The sequence below is a fragment of the Felis catus genome, chromosome E2, assembly GCF_018350175.1.
Source record: "Felis catus isolate Fca126 chromosome E2, F.catus_Fca126_mat1.0, whole genome shotgun sequence".
Classification (NCBI taxonomy): Eukaryota; Metazoa; Chordata; class Mammalia; order Carnivora; family Felidae; genus Felis; species Felis catus.
The window spans coordinates 55,107,808-55,124,483 of record NC_058382.1 but is presented as its reverse complement, the minus strand read 5'-3'; the positions used below and the strand labels follow the sequence as shown (position 1 = coordinate 55,124,483).

At 57.7% G+C, this 16,676-nt stretch overlaps 1 protein-coding gene across 1 annotated transcript in view; it reads right to left on the bottom strand.

Moving 5' to 3' along the window:
- Positions 1-5,684: 5,684 nt before the first annotated feature.
- The window catches only part of CMIP (c-Maf inducing protein), a 233,918-nt gene continuing 222,926 nt past the window's right edge, over positions 5,685-16,676 (bottom strand). The window contains exons 15-21 of the mRNA XM_023244846.2: positions 16,384-16,500; positions 14,749-14,889; positions 13,947-13,994; positions 12,681-12,827; positions 11,688-11,793; positions 10,275-10,345; positions 5,685-7,704 (exon numbers count right to left, since the gene is read on the bottom strand). Of these exons, the coding sequence (XP_023100614.1) occupies positions 7,651-7,704; positions 10,275-10,345; positions 11,688-11,793; positions 12,681-12,827; positions 13,947-13,994; positions 14,749-14,889; positions 16,384-16,500 (684 nt within the window). The 3' untranslated portion in view covers positions 5,685-7,650. The remainder of the gene's footprint in view (positions 7,705-10,274; positions 10,346-11,687; positions 11,794-12,680; positions 12,828-13,946; positions 13,995-14,748; positions 14,890-16,383; positions 16,501-16,676) is intronic.

The following is a 16,676-nucleotide window of genomic DNA, read 5'->3' as shown; positions in this document are numbered from 1 at the left end:
GTGCGGTCAATTTAGAACATTGTCATCACCGCCAAAATGAACCCCTGCCCATGCCTGTCCCCCATCCCCTCAGCCCTAAGCAACTGGTAATGAACTTTCTCCATAGATTTCCCTATTCTGGGCTTTCCTATGATCATGGCATAGGATCCCACTTTGTGACTGGCTTCTTCCACTTGGCACAGTGTTTTCAAGGTTCAGAGCAATACGCTTTTGCTCAGGAAATGGACGAAAGGCTACGGAACCAACTCCCTCTCCTGGCCAGCTGACAGCCAGCGGGAGGAAGGACACTGGATCCCTTGTGGGACCCGCCTCAACATGAGGGGCAGAGCTCTGACAGAGACTGCGCGTGGCCTGGCTGCCTGGGTACACCCTTGACTGTCTTCAGCTCAAGGCCAACACCGACTCTGCTTGCCCAAACCCTGGTGTCGACATAGGTCAGATGTCAGATGTCTCATTTCATCAGGAGCCACTTTGCTTTCTTTCCTTTGGGTTTACCTTCCTTCCATCCATCCATCCTCCCCAAATGCATGGTTATGATCTCCCAAGCTTTCTCTTGTAAATGATATACTACCCTTCCTTTTTTAAAAAAAATTCTTTTTAAATTCATTCATTCTGAGAGAGAGAGACAGAGAGAGAGAGAGAGAGAGAGAGGAGAGAGAGAATCCCTAGCAGGCTCTGCACTGTCAGCACAGAGCCCCATGCAGCGCCCAAACCCATGAATCATGAGATCACGACCTGAGCCGAAGTTGGATGCTTAACCGACTGAGCCGCCCAGGCGCCCCTAATTTTGCCTTTTTCTCTAAAAAAATGTGGATACTAGAACAATTTACATTATATAAATGACTTGCATCCTATTTCTATATGGCAGGACTTACCCTGAACAGCCACCACCGGGGGAGAGAACCCCCAACCCCGTGCGCATAACAGACGCCTCTGCAACTCCAGGGCCGGGAGGGGCTTATGATGCATTACTGCTCCCCATTAAACCCCCCAGGAGGGAATCACTGACCCACCTCCACTTCAGCAAACCCCTGTGGCCACTGCTGGGGGGAGCCCCAAAGAGGAGCTGACATAGTGGGTGTATCTAGCGCCCCGTTCCCTGAGCCTCCTTCCCACTGGATGCAACAGCCTCTTCTCCTACCTGGCAAATCCGAGAGGAGACAAAGCCTGGTGTTTTCGAGGAACAGCTTGTCGTTCCTACCATTACATTGAGAGGAAACACGAACAGCCAAGAGGTCTGTTGCCAGGACTTTGGTGGAGACCTTCTAGCCAGTGCTCAGCCTTCTGCCGTAGGGATGACCAAATGTGCTCCGGGCAAGGTCTCCTTTCTGGAGGTGTGTCCGGAGGGCAGGTCTCCACGCACTGATGCGTGGATCAGGAACCACGAGGACTTCATCTCCCCGCCGAATCTGAGAGAGGCTAGCTCAGGCTAGCCTTAGCCAGCATTAGAGAGGGCATGGGAGGGAAGGCCAGCACTGAGGTTTTCAAGGCCCCACCCCAACCTGAATAGAGGACACTGAAAAATAAAGCAAAGTCAGATATCCCACCACATACAGCTGTGCACATTGTGCACTGTACGAGGATGCCACATTTAAGGGAGTGTGTGGATTTATTATGCAAACTGGTATAATGACAACTGTCCAGCAGATGGCAGTAGAGCGTTTTTGAGGCGGGGACAAACGTTCACAAGGACGGGCCAGCACTGGCGCTGAGAGAAGTCATGATGGCCAGGGCACCACTCACCCTCCCAGACCCAGACACAGCAGAGAGGAGCAGCGGCCATCTCTTCGTTAAGAGAATTCTTTTTCCATGCCGTTTTAACAAATTGAGGTGACATTCGCGTAACATAAAAGAAACCATTTTAAAGAGGCATTTAGAGCGTTTACAGTATGGTGCAATCAGTACCTCTATCTAGTTCCCAAGCATTTTCCTCAGCCCCAAATAAAATCCCATATCCATGAGGCAGTCACTCCCCAGCCCCTCGTAAACACCAGTCTGCTTTCTTTCTGTGCAGATTTGCCTATTTTAGATTATTGCCTATAAGTGGAATCCACCAATATGTGGTCTGTTGTGTCTGGCTTAGGTGACTCAGCATGATGTCTTCGAGGTTCATCCACGAGGGACCGTGTGTCCATGCTTCATCCTTTCTTACGGACGGATAATAGTCCATCGTCTGTAAATACACATCTATTACCTGTTGGTGGATGTTTGGGGTGTGTCGACCTGATGCCACTTTTAAAAAGGGGGTGTGTAACACAGAAAATAAACGACACAAATCTTAAAAATGTGGAGCTCCAGGGGTGTTTAAACACCCGTGTGGCTGCAGATCGAGCTGTAGAGCATCTTCATCACCCCAGAAGCTTCCCTCTTCCCTTCCCAGTCGATGACACCTCCCACCCCCTGCACTATCACTAACCCCGGTTATCACCTCTGTAGTCATAGATGCCTCGTGCCCGTCCATGCACTTCACATAAGTGGAATCCTCCGGCAAGCCCTCCTGGCTCCTTCCACACACGTAACGTGTGTCCAATTAATTCACGCCACTGTGGGTATCAGAAGTTGGCTCTTTTGGCCTTTTTCTGCAGAATTCCATCACACGACTACGTCGCTGTGCGTTTTATTGATTCTCCTGTTGAAGGGGGGGGGGCGCTCAAGCTCTTCCACTGCGAGACCACCCTGGTTTGTTTATTCTCCTCTTAGTGGACATTTGGGTTGCTTCCACTTTTTGGCTCTTACGAATAATGCTGCTATAAACACCCTTGTCTGTGTCTTCTGGTGGACACGTGTGCTCGGTTCTCCCAGGTCTATATACCCAGGAGTGGGGTTGTGGGGTCACAGGGTGGGCTGGATGGTTAGCTTTTAGTCGATACGCTTTCCAAACCCGCCGAACCAATTTCTATGCCTGCCAGCAATGTGTGAGAGCATCTGGCAGCTTCCACCTCCACCTCTGAAAACAGGTGCAAGCTGATTCTTGGGTCCCCAGTTGCACGGTCCTTCTGGCTTGGCTGAGGCTGAGGCAGACGTGCCTGGCGACCATGCAGTCTCCTTAGGAGGGCTTTCTCAGCCTGTGGGGGAGGGGGCTCCCCCTGTAACCTGTCCCTCTGTCGCCTAGCATGGTCAGCCACCGTCTTTGTTTGGGCTTCCCCAGAAGCAAGCTCTGGGATGAAGATTCCAGCATAGGTGGCTTATTTGGGAAGTGGTCCCAGGATGGGATGGAGGGAAAGTGAGGGCGAGAGCAGAAGGAAGTGCTAACAGGCTGGTGAGCCCTGGGGACAGCAGACTGTCCCCAGGGGAAGCAGACGGGAGTCTCCACCTCCACGAGGAGGGAGAACGCAGGGGCACTGACACACCAGCCCTGCAGGCCACTGAGAAAGCTGCTGCCAGGCAGAGGTGCTAATTCTAGGCCCTCGAAGCCCCCAGTGAGAAGAAGCCAAGGAACGTGAACATTACCCTTGACTCCTTGCTGGCCTTCCCTCCATATCAGGCACCGTGTTCCGCACTTTCACTCCCAAGCTCCTCTTGAATCTTTCTTTCCAAGGTCCCTGCCCTGGTCCCAGCCCCATCCATTCACCAGAGATCTTCCCAAAATGCCTGGGTTCTAAGGTTGGCTGCGTCCCCCGCTCCCCGTGTGGCCTTGACCAAGAGACCCACCCTCTCCTGGCCTCCACTTCCCCATCGGTCAAGAGGGGTCATATCTGCACCCACCCCTTAGGCGTATCAGGCGTAAATGAGTTCAGACCTACAAGCCTTACCCTTGCTACTGTGCCTGGCACACAGGAGGGGCGGTGTAAGCATTTCGTTAGAAAATGAGCCCTATCATTGCAACCTCCCTATCATTCATAGCCTTCAAGATGAACCCCAGTCATCAAAGGAGGATTAATGAAACGTCGAATCCAGAAGATACATTCACCTGGAACGGGTGACTATGACCTTATTTGGAAAAAGAGTCTTTGCAGATGTGATCATGTTAAGGATCTGTCCACGGGGTCATCCTGGGTCATCCAGGTGGGTCCTAAATCCAATGGCAGAGGTCCTGATAAGAGAAAGCAGAGGGAGATTCGCTGGAGAAGGGGTGGGGGGTTGGCGTGTGGGACACAGCAGAGGCTGGAGGGGCAAAGCCACAACCGGGAACACCAGGACCCCCCCGGGGGGGCTGGAAGAGAGAGGGAAAGTTTTCTCCTCTAGAGTTTTCAGACAATGCGGGGCCCTGCTGACGTCCTGGTCTTTAGAACCTCGAGAGAGTAAGTTTCTGTTGTTTCAAGCCACTGGGTTAAAAGTAAAGACACATCGTGGCTCGGCTGTGCCGGGGGAGGGCACTGGCTGGACTCTGGGCATTCTGGGGGGCAGGCGGGGGCAAAGGATGTGAGGTTCCCCAGCGGGAGCAGGCAGGTCCAGCCGGACTAAGACCCGGAGAGGGGAGAGGTGTTCCTCCGAGAGCCAGAGTTGTGGAGGGAACTACTGTGAAGCTGGGACGCCCAGGGGAACCCCTGGCCGGGCAGCCTCACTCTCCAGGCTCCCCCAGAAGCCAGTGGGCAGAGGAGCCCCAGGTGATGCAGGACAGAGCAAGGAGGAGGACCGAGGACGGGACGGCTGGCAGGGACCCCCCTTCCATCTGGTATCGGGCGCACCTGCTGTGAGCCGCCCCCCTCTCCCGGGTGGGAAGGATCGGGGATGGAGCAGGCGTTCGCGCCTCGTACACGCACGTCTCCACCTGCAGCTGGCCCACCCGCCACGCCTGAAATCTGGGGCCCTCCTGATCCTCGCCCACGGCTCCTGCTTTCCCTGTGTGGCCAGAGGCCTCTGGAAGTGAGGAGGGCCAGGAGCGGGCAGCAGGGATGTGGAGAGGTGGGGCAGGTAGTGAGGGTTAGGAAGGTGGTGTAGGATGGACCAGGGAGGCAGCGAGGCGGCTGCTCGGTCCCCTGGACAGGGATGAGGGGCCCGGCCCAGGGTGAGGGAGGTGGAGATATCGATGGAGGAGGAGAAGACTCAGGAACATTCTCAAGCGGCTTCTGAAGGCAGGCAACGTGCTGGATGTGGGGCGTGAGCGACGGGCCACTGGGCTGGGGTAACACTGGGCAAAGAAACCCTGCAAAGCGAATGACTTAGGAGAGGAGTGGAAACAAAGTCTCTCCTTGGACTCCTCCAACTGCCTCCTGGGGACATGTGGGTGAACGGGCAGCCGGGTGCATGGTTCTAGGCTGCTGAACTCAGAGAGGCTTCCCAAAACCAGCAGCATCTGGGTTTCCCAGAGGTCCTGGAAAGCAGAGTCTCGGGCCCCACCCAGACCTTGGAAATCGTAACTCGCATTTTCCCAAGACCCCCAGGTGACGAAGAGGCCCATCGGTCCTAGAAGTTCTGGACGAGAGCTGCCCTGATGCAGAGACTGGCAGCCTGGGTTTCCCCCAGGGAGTGATTTTGTCCCTGGTGGACAGTTTTGGTTGCTAGTCTGGGGGCGGGGGGACTGGGTACTATTGGCATCTAGCAGGCCGAGGCCAGGGGCAACGCAGGACATTCTCGGATGCACAGAACGGCCTCGTGACAAAGGAGGGTCTGGCCCCCAACGTCAACGGTGCCGAGGGTGAGCAGCTCGGGACGTTCAGAGGAGTCCTGACCTCGGCCCAGGTCTTGTCCCCTTCCCGTCCCCGCCGAAAGGCTCCCTCGAAGCCGCACAGAAAGGCCAGATGTCAATGAGTCACTTACAGTTTATTTTTGCCTGAAAGTATTTCACATCTCTGAACACAGCTAACGTGACAGTAGTATTAACCATCAGGAAAAGCAACAGTGCGAAGGGAAAAGATGGCATGTCTCGGCTCTTTTTTTTTCTTTTTTAGAGTTTTTTTTTGTTGTTGTTTTTTTGTTTTTTTTGTTTTTTTGTTTTTTTGTTTTTGCTTCTGCTTCTTCCTGCACCAGAGTGCTATAAAGTTTGGGACCGGAGGGGAGAGAATAAAACCAAACAACAGAAAACAACAACAACAGAAGAAAACAAAACACGAAACAGAACACACTCACACGCACACACAAAATAAAACCTGGCACGTAAAATGAATTAAGACTGAAACCCAATTTCTTTTTTTTTTCCTTTTTTAAAAAAATGAGGGCATAGTCGGGGGGGGTAATAAAGTCTACCTAGCAAAGTATAAAACGACAAAAGCATGGTTTCCATTGAATAAGATTAAATATATATAAAACAATTACATTGACTGAGGGGTCAGGGCTGGGGGTGCCGGAGGGGGACGGTATTTGTGCTAAACCAACAGAAGAGGGGGCTTGGGGGGAGAGGGGACCCCAAGTAAACCATAAAAGGGCTGTTCTGTACAGGGAGGGTTTGTTAAGAAAAAGCCGACTGTTTACAAAAGAAACGGAGGTTGGTTTGTCTTCGGGGCAGGTGTGGGGACAGAAAGGGTGTCTGTGCTGTAGCGGTCACATTCATAGGGGTGGGGTGGGCAGTCAGGCTGGTGGAGGCGACGTCTCTCTCTTCTCCCAAGAGACCATGCAGAGAAGCAGGCATGCGTGAGGAGACCACGTGAAGCACAGGGTGGCGGGGAGGCCACAGGCCGCAGTCTCAGTGGGGACAGGGATGGCAGAGGCCACCGGAGATGGGAGCTCTCCGGGGGACGGGGCCGGGGCAGCTCTTCCAGGGGATGGACCAGGGAGGACAGGTTAGCACCCCCCAAACGGCGTAAGAGGGGGCTGAGAGAAAGCCGGGGCCTGGCAGGAACAGGACTACAACGTGGGGACCCCACTTCTGCCCCCCAGCCTGACCCTCACCCGGGGGCAAGTTGGAGACATCTGGGAATTGGAAACGCACAGTGGGGGCGGGCGGACAGACGGCCGAGCATTAGCATACAGAATCCATTACGAAAAAGCAATTAATTTTCCAAGGAAGTTTTTTTTTTTTTGTCTGTTTCCTTTAAAAAAATAACAATAATACTACCACTACCCCAACAGCTGACTGGTTTATACAGTACTACGGGCCAGGGGAGGGCGGGGTGGGAGGGCAGGAGGGAGGGAGGGAGGGTCAAAGACTTCATAAATAAGAGGCAGGTCCCAGACCCGCAATTTGTCAACATTTCTTAAATAGGCGCATTATTTAAATCTTATGTACAACAAGAATCACTTTGCATAGCAATGGCGAGGACACAGGACGGTGCAATGACATGTCTGGGTTTTCTTGTCCCAATGGTGGGGGGCGGGGGCGAGTTCTCGGTGGAGCCTGTGAGGAAGAAAGCACCCTTCCTCGGCCCTCGAGGCCCATCAGGGTCGTGTGATGGTGGCATCGGAGTTGACTTTTCCCACACGGCATTGAACACAAAGGCAAAGAAAATCCACAAAGGGTCCCCCCTCCCCAAGGCCCCCACCCCTCCCCCACCCTCTCCCCCGACCCGCTGATGCTCCTCTGGTTGCTACAAAGTCCTTTTTGGATCAGGTCAAGGTTTCCAATTATGAAGCTAAAAGAATTAGGCGGGGCTGGGCGTGCTTACGGCCCCCCTCCCCACCCCCTCCCCCCTCCGCCCTCTGCCCCCAGAAAGACTCCCCCATCTATCTCACAGCCGGGACGCTGGGGGCGGGACCCCAGGACCGGCGCTCTACGGCTATTAGTCAAAAGTCGTGTGTTGCAGCTGCAAACTCCTTCCTGCCGAGCCGGGAGCTTCACCAGGCTTCCGTGTAGCGGACGTCCACTTCCTTCAAGTTGGGAAGCTTGGCCTGCGGGGCAGCAAGGAGGACAGTCCTTTCCCGAACCTGGCCCGGCGGTGCCTGGCTCTCCCGCAGCCACTGTGCCCTCCCCACCTTGCCGTCGGGGCTCCCTGGGGCTCAGAGCTGGGTAACCTCGGGGAGCACAGGGCAGCAGCCCCGGGATCGGGGGTCGCAGGTGGGCGGACAGCTGCAGGGGATTCCGTGCCCCCTGCCTCTGCGAGGCCGTGGATGCCTGGCTCTGAAGGCGGAAAGCTCCGGTGGGAGCCCCAGCTCTGCCACTTGCTGGCTGCACGACCCCGGGGGCAGAGCCCCCGGCCTCCTCCTCTGTGGAGCCAGCGTGATCCGGCCACGGCTCACAGGACGGTGCTAAGGGTGGAACCGCCTGACGCACAGCTCGCCCTGAACAACACAAGGCCGTGTGCCCTACAGGCGGGAACCACCAGCACCGTCACCACCGCCTACAGGCCATCGTTACGGGAAATCGGGCAGGCAAATGCGGCGGCATCGCCATAAATGCAGGCACCTGGGGGGCAGCGAGTCTTCCCCTGCAGGACGCCCCCGCGTCGGAACCGTCTAGACTGCAAGCTTCCACCTGCTGTTGTTCACACCTGCTTCCCGCTCTCCATCCCTGCCACCCAGACACATCGCCTCTCTTCCTTCTTTTATAAACAGCTGGCCTTCCCTCCACAAGCCTTCACTGCACCGACAGGGCTAATGGCTCTCCTCCCTTTGCTCCCTCTTCCAGACTCTCCGTGGGGGCACCGGCCAGTGTCACCTTCTACCGTGCGTGCGCACGGCTCCTCCGCGCTTCTCCCCTGCGCTCTGGCTCGTGGGCCCCCAGCCCCGCTGCTCAGGCAGAGGCTACAGACTGGGGGCTGCCTTCCCCTGTGCAGCACTGTAAAACCTTCTTGAAGCCGACCTCTCCGATCAGGAGATGGCAAACTGGCACGGAGGTTTCCAGGTTCTCCTGAGAGACGGGGCCATGAGCTGGAGGGCCCTGCCTGCCTGATGTGGAGTGCAGGCCGCCTGCCCCCAGGCAGGCAGACAGCCTCCGGGCCATCCGATGCCCGCAGCACAGAGGTTGGGCCTCACTGGCCAGTATGCTCAAGTTGGCACCATGGGTCTCTCGGATGCACGAAAGCGGCTTTTCTCCACAAGGGGCTGACCACACCCCTTTGCTGCTTGGCTAGGGCACCCGGATCTGTGCTCCTTCGCCTTCAGGGGGCACAGTAATCCTCAACGGTGCAGAAACACCCACTTGGGCCCGGCAGGTCGGGGAGGCCCTGGAGGGTGCACTCAGGCTGGTTCTGCGCCGGCCGCACCCCTGCCCCGCTTCACATGCTCCTCAGGACCCTCTGACGGCTCTCCTGGCCTGCTCGGCAGATTCCCTTCTCAAGACCTCCTTTTGTGAAGGCTCTTCTGCCCTAGTGAGCAGGGCTGGCTGTCCCCTGTCCCCTCCCTGCTGGTCCCCGAGCCCTGTCCTGGCCTGGTTACTGCATGTATCTGTCTGCCAGGACGGAGCTTCCTCCTGGGCAGTGGTGAACCACATGCACCTTGGTCCTGTCCCTGTCCCCAGCCTGGGCTTGGCACATAGTAGGTGCTCTAAAGCTGGCCGCAGGTCTGGCTGAGCTGGAGGGCTGAGGGTGGGGCGGGGAAGGGGTGGTCCCAGCTTCTGGGGATTCCTTCCAAGTGGCTTCCAGCGTGTGAAGGTGCCGGCGTCTCATGGTGGGTCTGGCTGCCTGGCCCAGGCCTTCCGTCCTCAGCGCTGGCTTATCTGCAGCCCCACTCACTCCTTCCGGGGCAGTTGGTACTGGACCCAGAGTGATAGGGGCAGCAGACTTCTGAAGGCCAAGCTCCACCAGTCCCCCAGGAAACGTGCCCACCTTTCCCTACTCAGATCCTCTTTCTTGCCCCAACTTTATACTGCCAACCTAGCCCAGGCTACAGGACCAGGAGCTTAACCCACGACTGCATCAGCCCTGTCGATGTTCTCCCTGTTTCTACTCTTGCTTGGACCACCCCCGGCTCCAGCGAAAAAATCAGTTTTCCTGGTAACAGCCACAACAAGCCTTTACAAGCATAACTCACAACATTGCTTAGAGTCTCTGAAAGCTTTCTACTGAACTTGGATGGAATCCAGAACCCTTCTGTGACCTCTGAGGGCTTATTCAGTCTGGCCCAAGTCTGTTCTCTCTTACTTCTAGTCACATTTGCTACAAAGTCAGTTCATACCAACCCCTTCTGCCTCAGGACCTTTGCCCTTGCTTTTCTTGTCATCCTTTGCATCCATTGCTTCTTATCTTATAGGTCTCAGCTTATGTGACTTCAAAGGGACCATCCCTGATGATCACATGCCAAACAGGCCCTCCCTGTTTCTAAGCTACCAATTCCCTGCTGGCTTCCTCCCTACCACTCCTTTCCACCTGCCATTATTTTATTTACTGACTTATCTGCCGCTGTACTAGCCTTTCTTGCTGGAGAATAAGCTCCACGAGGGCAAAGCACTGGTGTCTAGATGCTGACGGATGGAAGGAAAGAAGGAGGGAAGGGGGGAAGGGAGGGAGGAAGGGAAGAATTACCTTCAGATCTTCATAGGTGTCAGCTGAGAGCTTGGTGCTGTTCATGTTTAAGCTGCAAAGACTCTTCATGGCTGTGCAAGGACAGACAGACACAGGCATTAGGTCAGTGAGGACCCCACAAAGGCAGCTGCAGGTAGGGGACAGTCAGGCTGGGGGGCTGACTATTGTAGCCAAGGCCCCTGTCGAGGAGATGGGGCGGGAGGGTTTCAGGGGCACTGCTAGGGCACCACCAGGACAGAAAGTCTGTTTCAGGCAGGAGCTGGTCTGAATTGGGCTTACGTTCTCTCCCTGCTCGCTGAGCCTCCCTTCCTTCTGGTCTGTCAGGTCCCTGCACTGCTGTCCCCTGAAGTTCCCCAGGTGTGCCTGCCACATCCCAGGTCAGCCCCAGTGGGCCAGGCTGGGCCCTTCCCCCAGGGGAGCTCTGGGAGCTCTCCCAGTAGGGCTGACCCAGGACCCCCCTTCTTGAAAGCACGCCTCGAACTTTGGTTTGGTCAGGAGCCACCCATCAGAGGTGCGGTGTTCCATCCCGTTCCTGGGGGCACCGAGCCAGGGGCTGTGTGACTCCAATGACAGTGTCCAAAGAGCACATTTGCAGAAAAGTGTCCCCAAACTTCATCCTCTCTGCCCTCCATCACCCCTGTCTCCTGTCCCCACCCCTCCCAAGCCATCTGGAATTTGCCAGCAACCTTGTAGGAGCCATGGCCCCTGCCCAGCGTATCAACCCCCTCAGCCAATTCCTACGTATGTCCTGTACACCCAGATCCGGTCACTTCCCCGGGGAAGCCCTCCATGATTCCTCCCAGCTGAGGCATGGGGCCTGTCATCTAAACCAGTGGGTGGGACATGGGCAGTGCAGCTTCCCAGGCTCAGCACCCAAGACTTTGCTCTGGTAGATTAGGGTTGGGGGGCAGGAATCGGCACTTCTGGGTTCCTTGGGTGTTTTGTGGCTCCTTCTATTAGAGCGATGCTTCTCAAAGTTCAACCACACGTGGGAATCACCTGGGCATTTTGTTAAACCGCAGTTTCTGAGGCAGCAGGTCTGGGGCAGGACCTGAGAATCTGCCACATCTAACCCCGGCTGACGGATGCTACTGGGCAGGAGAGCGGGGCAAGCCTGTCCTAGGGCACTCTTCCCGAGCCTGATTCCTCAGACAAGGATCTGGAGGATAAGGGCACTCATGGTTTCGTTTTCTTCTAGAATATAAGTTCCATGAGGGCAGGGATATGTCCCCTATTGTGCTCCCAGCACCTAAAATGGTGCCTGGCACACAGCAGGTGCTCAATGAGCACTTGTTGAATGAATGGATGCACGCACGCGTGAATGGGTGGATGGGTGAGTGGATGAATGGATGCACGTGTGCACGCGTGCACGAAGCAGGCCCTGCCCACCCTGGCCACCCCCGCAGGACTCACAGCTGAGGGCCAGCAGGCCGGCGTCGGTCACAGGCGTCTCACACAGGTTCAGCACCTGGAGCATGGTGAGGTGTTCCGACAGGAGCCGCAGGCCGGCGTCTCCAAACTGTGGAGCACAGAACCTCTCAGCCCTGGGGATCGACCCGCGTCCCCACGGCACTCAGGGAAATGACTCTGAGGCTGGAGGCAGCGGTGGAGGAAGGTGATGCGGACAGAGCCACCGCCTTTCAAGCCGGGGGATCTGGGCTGCCCTCGCTTCTCTCCAAAGACTCAAATGCTTCCCCTGACCGGGGTTCGAGTCCAGCTTCTGCTGGTGGGATGCGGGCCAGCCAAGGGCCCTTCCCAGGAGTCGGTCTTGCTGTCTGTCAAGGAGGGCTCTGAACTCAGGGGCTCCGGCTACCAGTGAGGGCCAAGGCCGCCTTTCCTTGGGCAGGACAGTAGGATGGGGCAGGACGGAAGGCAGACTGCCGGGAACACCTGGTTCCTCTTCTATAAAAGGAGGGCTCTGGCGGGGCCTCCATGTCACAGGTGGGGAGTGGAGACCATGTGTGCTGATCCACGCAAGGTGCTTCGCAGCGCAAACGACACCAAGCGTGGGCGGCAAGCATCGGTGTGCTGTGGTTGTTACCACAACAGGAAGACTCTCGAGCTGCCCGTGTGCTACCCAGGCGGGTGCGGGAGACCAGCGTCACGTCTCGGCCCCGCCTCTCAGGGCTTCTAAGGCTTTGCTGGGCCCGCCCCTGCCCTGGGCCTCAGCAGCTCCAACTGTGAAACGGGCCACTGGCCTTCAAGAGGTCCTAAGTGTCCTCTGGCCTATGGAGGGGGTGCTGAGCTGGGCAGGGGCATGGTAATCAGGAGACTGGGCCCCGGGCTCCAGGCAGGAAGGCCAGTCCCAGAGGAGGGCGCAGAGCAGGGGCGCACAGGGGCACGGAGGAGGGGGCAGGATGCGGGGGCGGGCGGGGGCAGAGCAGGGTGCAGGCAGACAGTGTGCACCTGAGTGGACCACAGGTTCAGCTGCTTGAGAGAAGGCAGTTTGATGAGGTGCTCAGCGCAGGCGCTGGTCACGTTGGTGAAGGCCAGACTGAGGTTCTCCAGGTTTCCGAAAGAGCCGGAGCTCAGCAGACGAGCCAAGTCGGCATCCTGCAAACAGACAGGCGGTGGGCTCTCGGGGAAGGCCCGGGGCTGCCAGGCGCTCCGGACACCCCTCCGCACCCCTGTCCCCACCTCCCTTCCCTTGCCCCATAGACAGTTGCAGCAGGGGTGACGGTGCGGCTTGGGGGGGGGGGTGGGACCGAGGGGGGTGCTGGGAGCGGCTGCCCCCCCCCGTCCCCGTGGGTGGGGGAGAAAGCCTCCAGTGCCGTGACTCACACCCTGAGTCACCGACTGGGGTGCTCCGAGGCACGTCCCTCCCACAGGCGTGTGTGCGTGCACACGGACGTGTGTACCTGGCCAGCTCCCCTTCCCAGGCAGCAGCTTGGGCCCTTTGCCCGCCTGAGAACACTGAGGTCCCCCCACCTCTAAGGCCTTTGGAGGGCAAGACACGCGTGAGCACTAGACCACCAGGCGGCTGCGGGGAATGTCCGCTCTCTCTTTCATCTTAGTGATCGAATCCTTGGATTCTAGCTGCCACACGGCCACACCGAATTAAGGCTAATCTCCCAGTTAGATGTGGCCGTGTGCCGAGTCTGGACAATGGTATACAGGGAGATGTGTCCAGGAGAACTTTCGGAAAGCCCTTAAAGGGAAGGGGCATGTTCTTCTCTGCTTTTCCTCCTTCTGCTGGCGTGAATGGAGACCTGATGGCCAGGGCTTGAGCAGCCTTTTTGGACCACGAGGTGGAAACCTCATGCCAAGGACGGCGGCACAGGATAGGAGGAACTAAGATCTAAGGAGGCACAGGATACGAGGAACTAAGAACTAAGATCCCCGAAGCCCCCCTTGTCAGTGGGGCTGGAGAGAGGCGCCAACCTCACAGTGTTGTGGTGGTGATAAAATGAATAGCCCAGTACCCGGTACGTAAATGCTCAATGTATATTAGCTATTAGTACTATTATTAACTGGTAACATATTAACATTAATACCAGCGACAATCTACCGTGTGTGGTTTCCCGGAACCTGGTTCCCTCCTGGAAAAGCTGGCCTGACAAGTGCCACAGGGTCCTTGGTCAGCTCCACCGGCTAAAGTTCCTCATCAGGGAGGTCTAATCTAACTGCCTTCTTCCCTCTACCCAGCCCCACAGGAGAATAAAACCAACTCACCGTGGACTTGGAGGGCAGTGTTAGCCTGGTGGGCCCGCCTTTCCTTTGCTGCAACAGAAACCGGACTGATGACGACCCGTTCTTTCCCCTGGGCCGCCAGCCTGCACACTCCCCTCCCCGTTGACATCACGCACAGCGCCATTTTATTTCTCGGCGGCAGAAGGCCACGTGGTGGTCTCGGTCTCGGGGGCAGACCCCGAGACAAGGTGCGAACACAGCCGGTTTATCAGAGAGGGAATCCCCAGAAACGCCAGCAGGGGAGTGGGCGAGTGAGGCGGCGAAGGCCCCCCAGGAAGGGAGCGTTACGGTACCGCTACCGCTGGGGGTCCTCTGGGAAATGGTGGAGAAGTCATGTCTCAGAGGTGTCCCACCTGTGCGGAGAGGGAGCTGGAGTATTTATACACCGTCTCCTATTGGCCGCTGGGTGAGAGCTACTCCCAGAGACCAGGGAGGTGTGGGCTCACCACCCCTCTGAAGCCCAGCCCTGGTGCACTTAAAGAAGGGCCTGTGGGATATGAGGAGGGAGGCAGTGGCTGCCGCGCAGGGCTCTGGGGTGAGGCAGGATGCGACTCCTGGCCAGGCCCCGTAGGAGCTCCGGGACTTTGGGGCACCGACCTGACACGTCTGTGATCACCTGGAAAGTGGCAGGTGGTAGCCCCGACCTCTCCAGGTCTGGAGGAGGCCTCGCGGAGACAGAGGCCCGCGCAGGTGCGGGCGGGGGACCCGGGCTCCATCCCCCTGCACCCCAGCTGTGCTCTGGCGGGCCCGGCACGTGCGCCCCAGAGCCGGGCCGGGGACTCACCAGCTCCTTCAGCTCTCGCTGCCGGTCGCACAGCTGCTCGTACATGCGCTTGCCCACGCCCGTGCTCTCCAGGGTTGAGATGATCTGCAGCTGGGTGTCGTTGTTGTCGATGATGTTGTACTCCAGCATGAGGCACAAGATCTGCCCGAGAGCAGCGGAGGTGCGTTACAGCAGGGCGGGTCCTTGAAGGCACGGAGGGCTGGACCTCAGCCCGTGCCAGTAGCCCCGCGCGCCACAGGGAGGGGTCTCGGGTAAGCTCCGCGTGCTCCACGTGCCCCGAGATCTCATCCTGCAAACGAGCAACCACGCTCCCCCCTCGCTGTCCTTCTGGCTGGGTGACCCGGGCAAATCACGTATCGCAGCTTCCCGTCTGTACAACGGGAACATTCGTGCACAGCCGGCTGAGCACGGGGCAGGCTCTCGGCAAATGCGGGAAGAAATGATGCATGCTAGGACCTCAAGGGTTGGGAGAGAGCCCAAAGGACAGGGCACCTCTTTCCATCCCTAGTTATCCCCCTGTGCCTGGCACGTGGTTGGTGCGCAAGACAGGCTCAGAATGAAACTGGAGCCCCGGAGGACACCTGCAACACACTGCCTCCCAGAGCCTTGGGGAGCCGACGCGATCTCCGTTCTCCGGCCCTCTCGCCCAGGATTAGCATGCGGGCAGCCCTTTCCGGCGACTTCTCACTTGCCAAGCAAGGCCTGCCCAGCCCAGGCCCTCACAGCACGGCTCACCTGCCTCCTGGCTCCCTGCTCACCCCCGTCCTGCAAGTTCCCTGCGCAAGCATCTCAGTGAACCTCCAAGATGCCCACCGGGGCCTTTGGGCACTTAGGCTCTTTGGGCCCATCCACCAAAATCGCCAACCCCTTGACTCAGCCATCCTGACCTCCTCTGTTCTTCCTCACCCTGCTGTGGGGCCTCTTGTTGACCCCTTGGCCCCCAAATCTCACTGGCAGGGACGCTCTGGGGCTCAAGTTCTCTGATGCTCTGCCCACCGAGAGGTGTTCTAATCCCCGTCACCGTGACTACCGGCCAGCACTTCTCGTGGGTAGGACGTGGCAAAGTGCTGCCGCCTGACTCTGGGGCTGCACCGGGAAGAGCAACATGGCTTCTGCCATCCTGTCTGTGGACAGCGGCTCTGGGGGCCCCAGGCTTCTGGGGACTTTAGGATGAGGCAGGGGGGACCTGGGCCAGGCGTGTGTTCCCCGGGGAACAGGAATACTTCTGCCCAGGCTGCTTCATAGACAGAGGCCTGGAGTCCCAGCTGGCCCTGTCTCCTCATGAGACACCCAGGGTGAGAACCTGTCAGCTGAGCCCAGTCACCCCCAGATCCGTGAGCCAAATAAATGAGTACCATTGTTTTGAGCCCCCCCACCAGGGTGGCCTGCTCCACAGCAATAGACAAATGGGCAGAAACCTCCCCTGATCATAAGTGAAAGGGACCAACTGTGACAGGTGGCGGGGGGGCCTCTCGCTCCCGCTCGACTCGGGAGAGGCCGGGCCACACCTACCTCCTCCACCGCTGTGCTCCCAGCTGCCCTAACAGCTCTGGGCTCCTGTAAGGTGCCCAGTGAACAGAGACGAAGGACCGGGCAAGACAGCAGCCTTGCCAGGGACCCGGGCCAGCTCCTTACCTCCACCATGGTCTGGTTCCCCCTCAGCGCCAGGAGCATGCAGGGTCCCAGCTTGTTTTCCGCCAGGGAGAGCAGGAATTTTTTGGTCTTGTAACAGGAGCCCATGAGGATGTGCACCTATGACGGGAGACAGCCCACGTGAAGGGCAGTGACCACAGTGGGGCTGTGGCCCGAGATGCCTGCCGGTGGCATGCCGGGAGGATTCCCCACACCCTCTCTGGACACCAGATCTGAAAAGACCATCAGACCCCCCTCTTCCCACCGACAGGTGCTCCGCTGTGGATGAACCACGG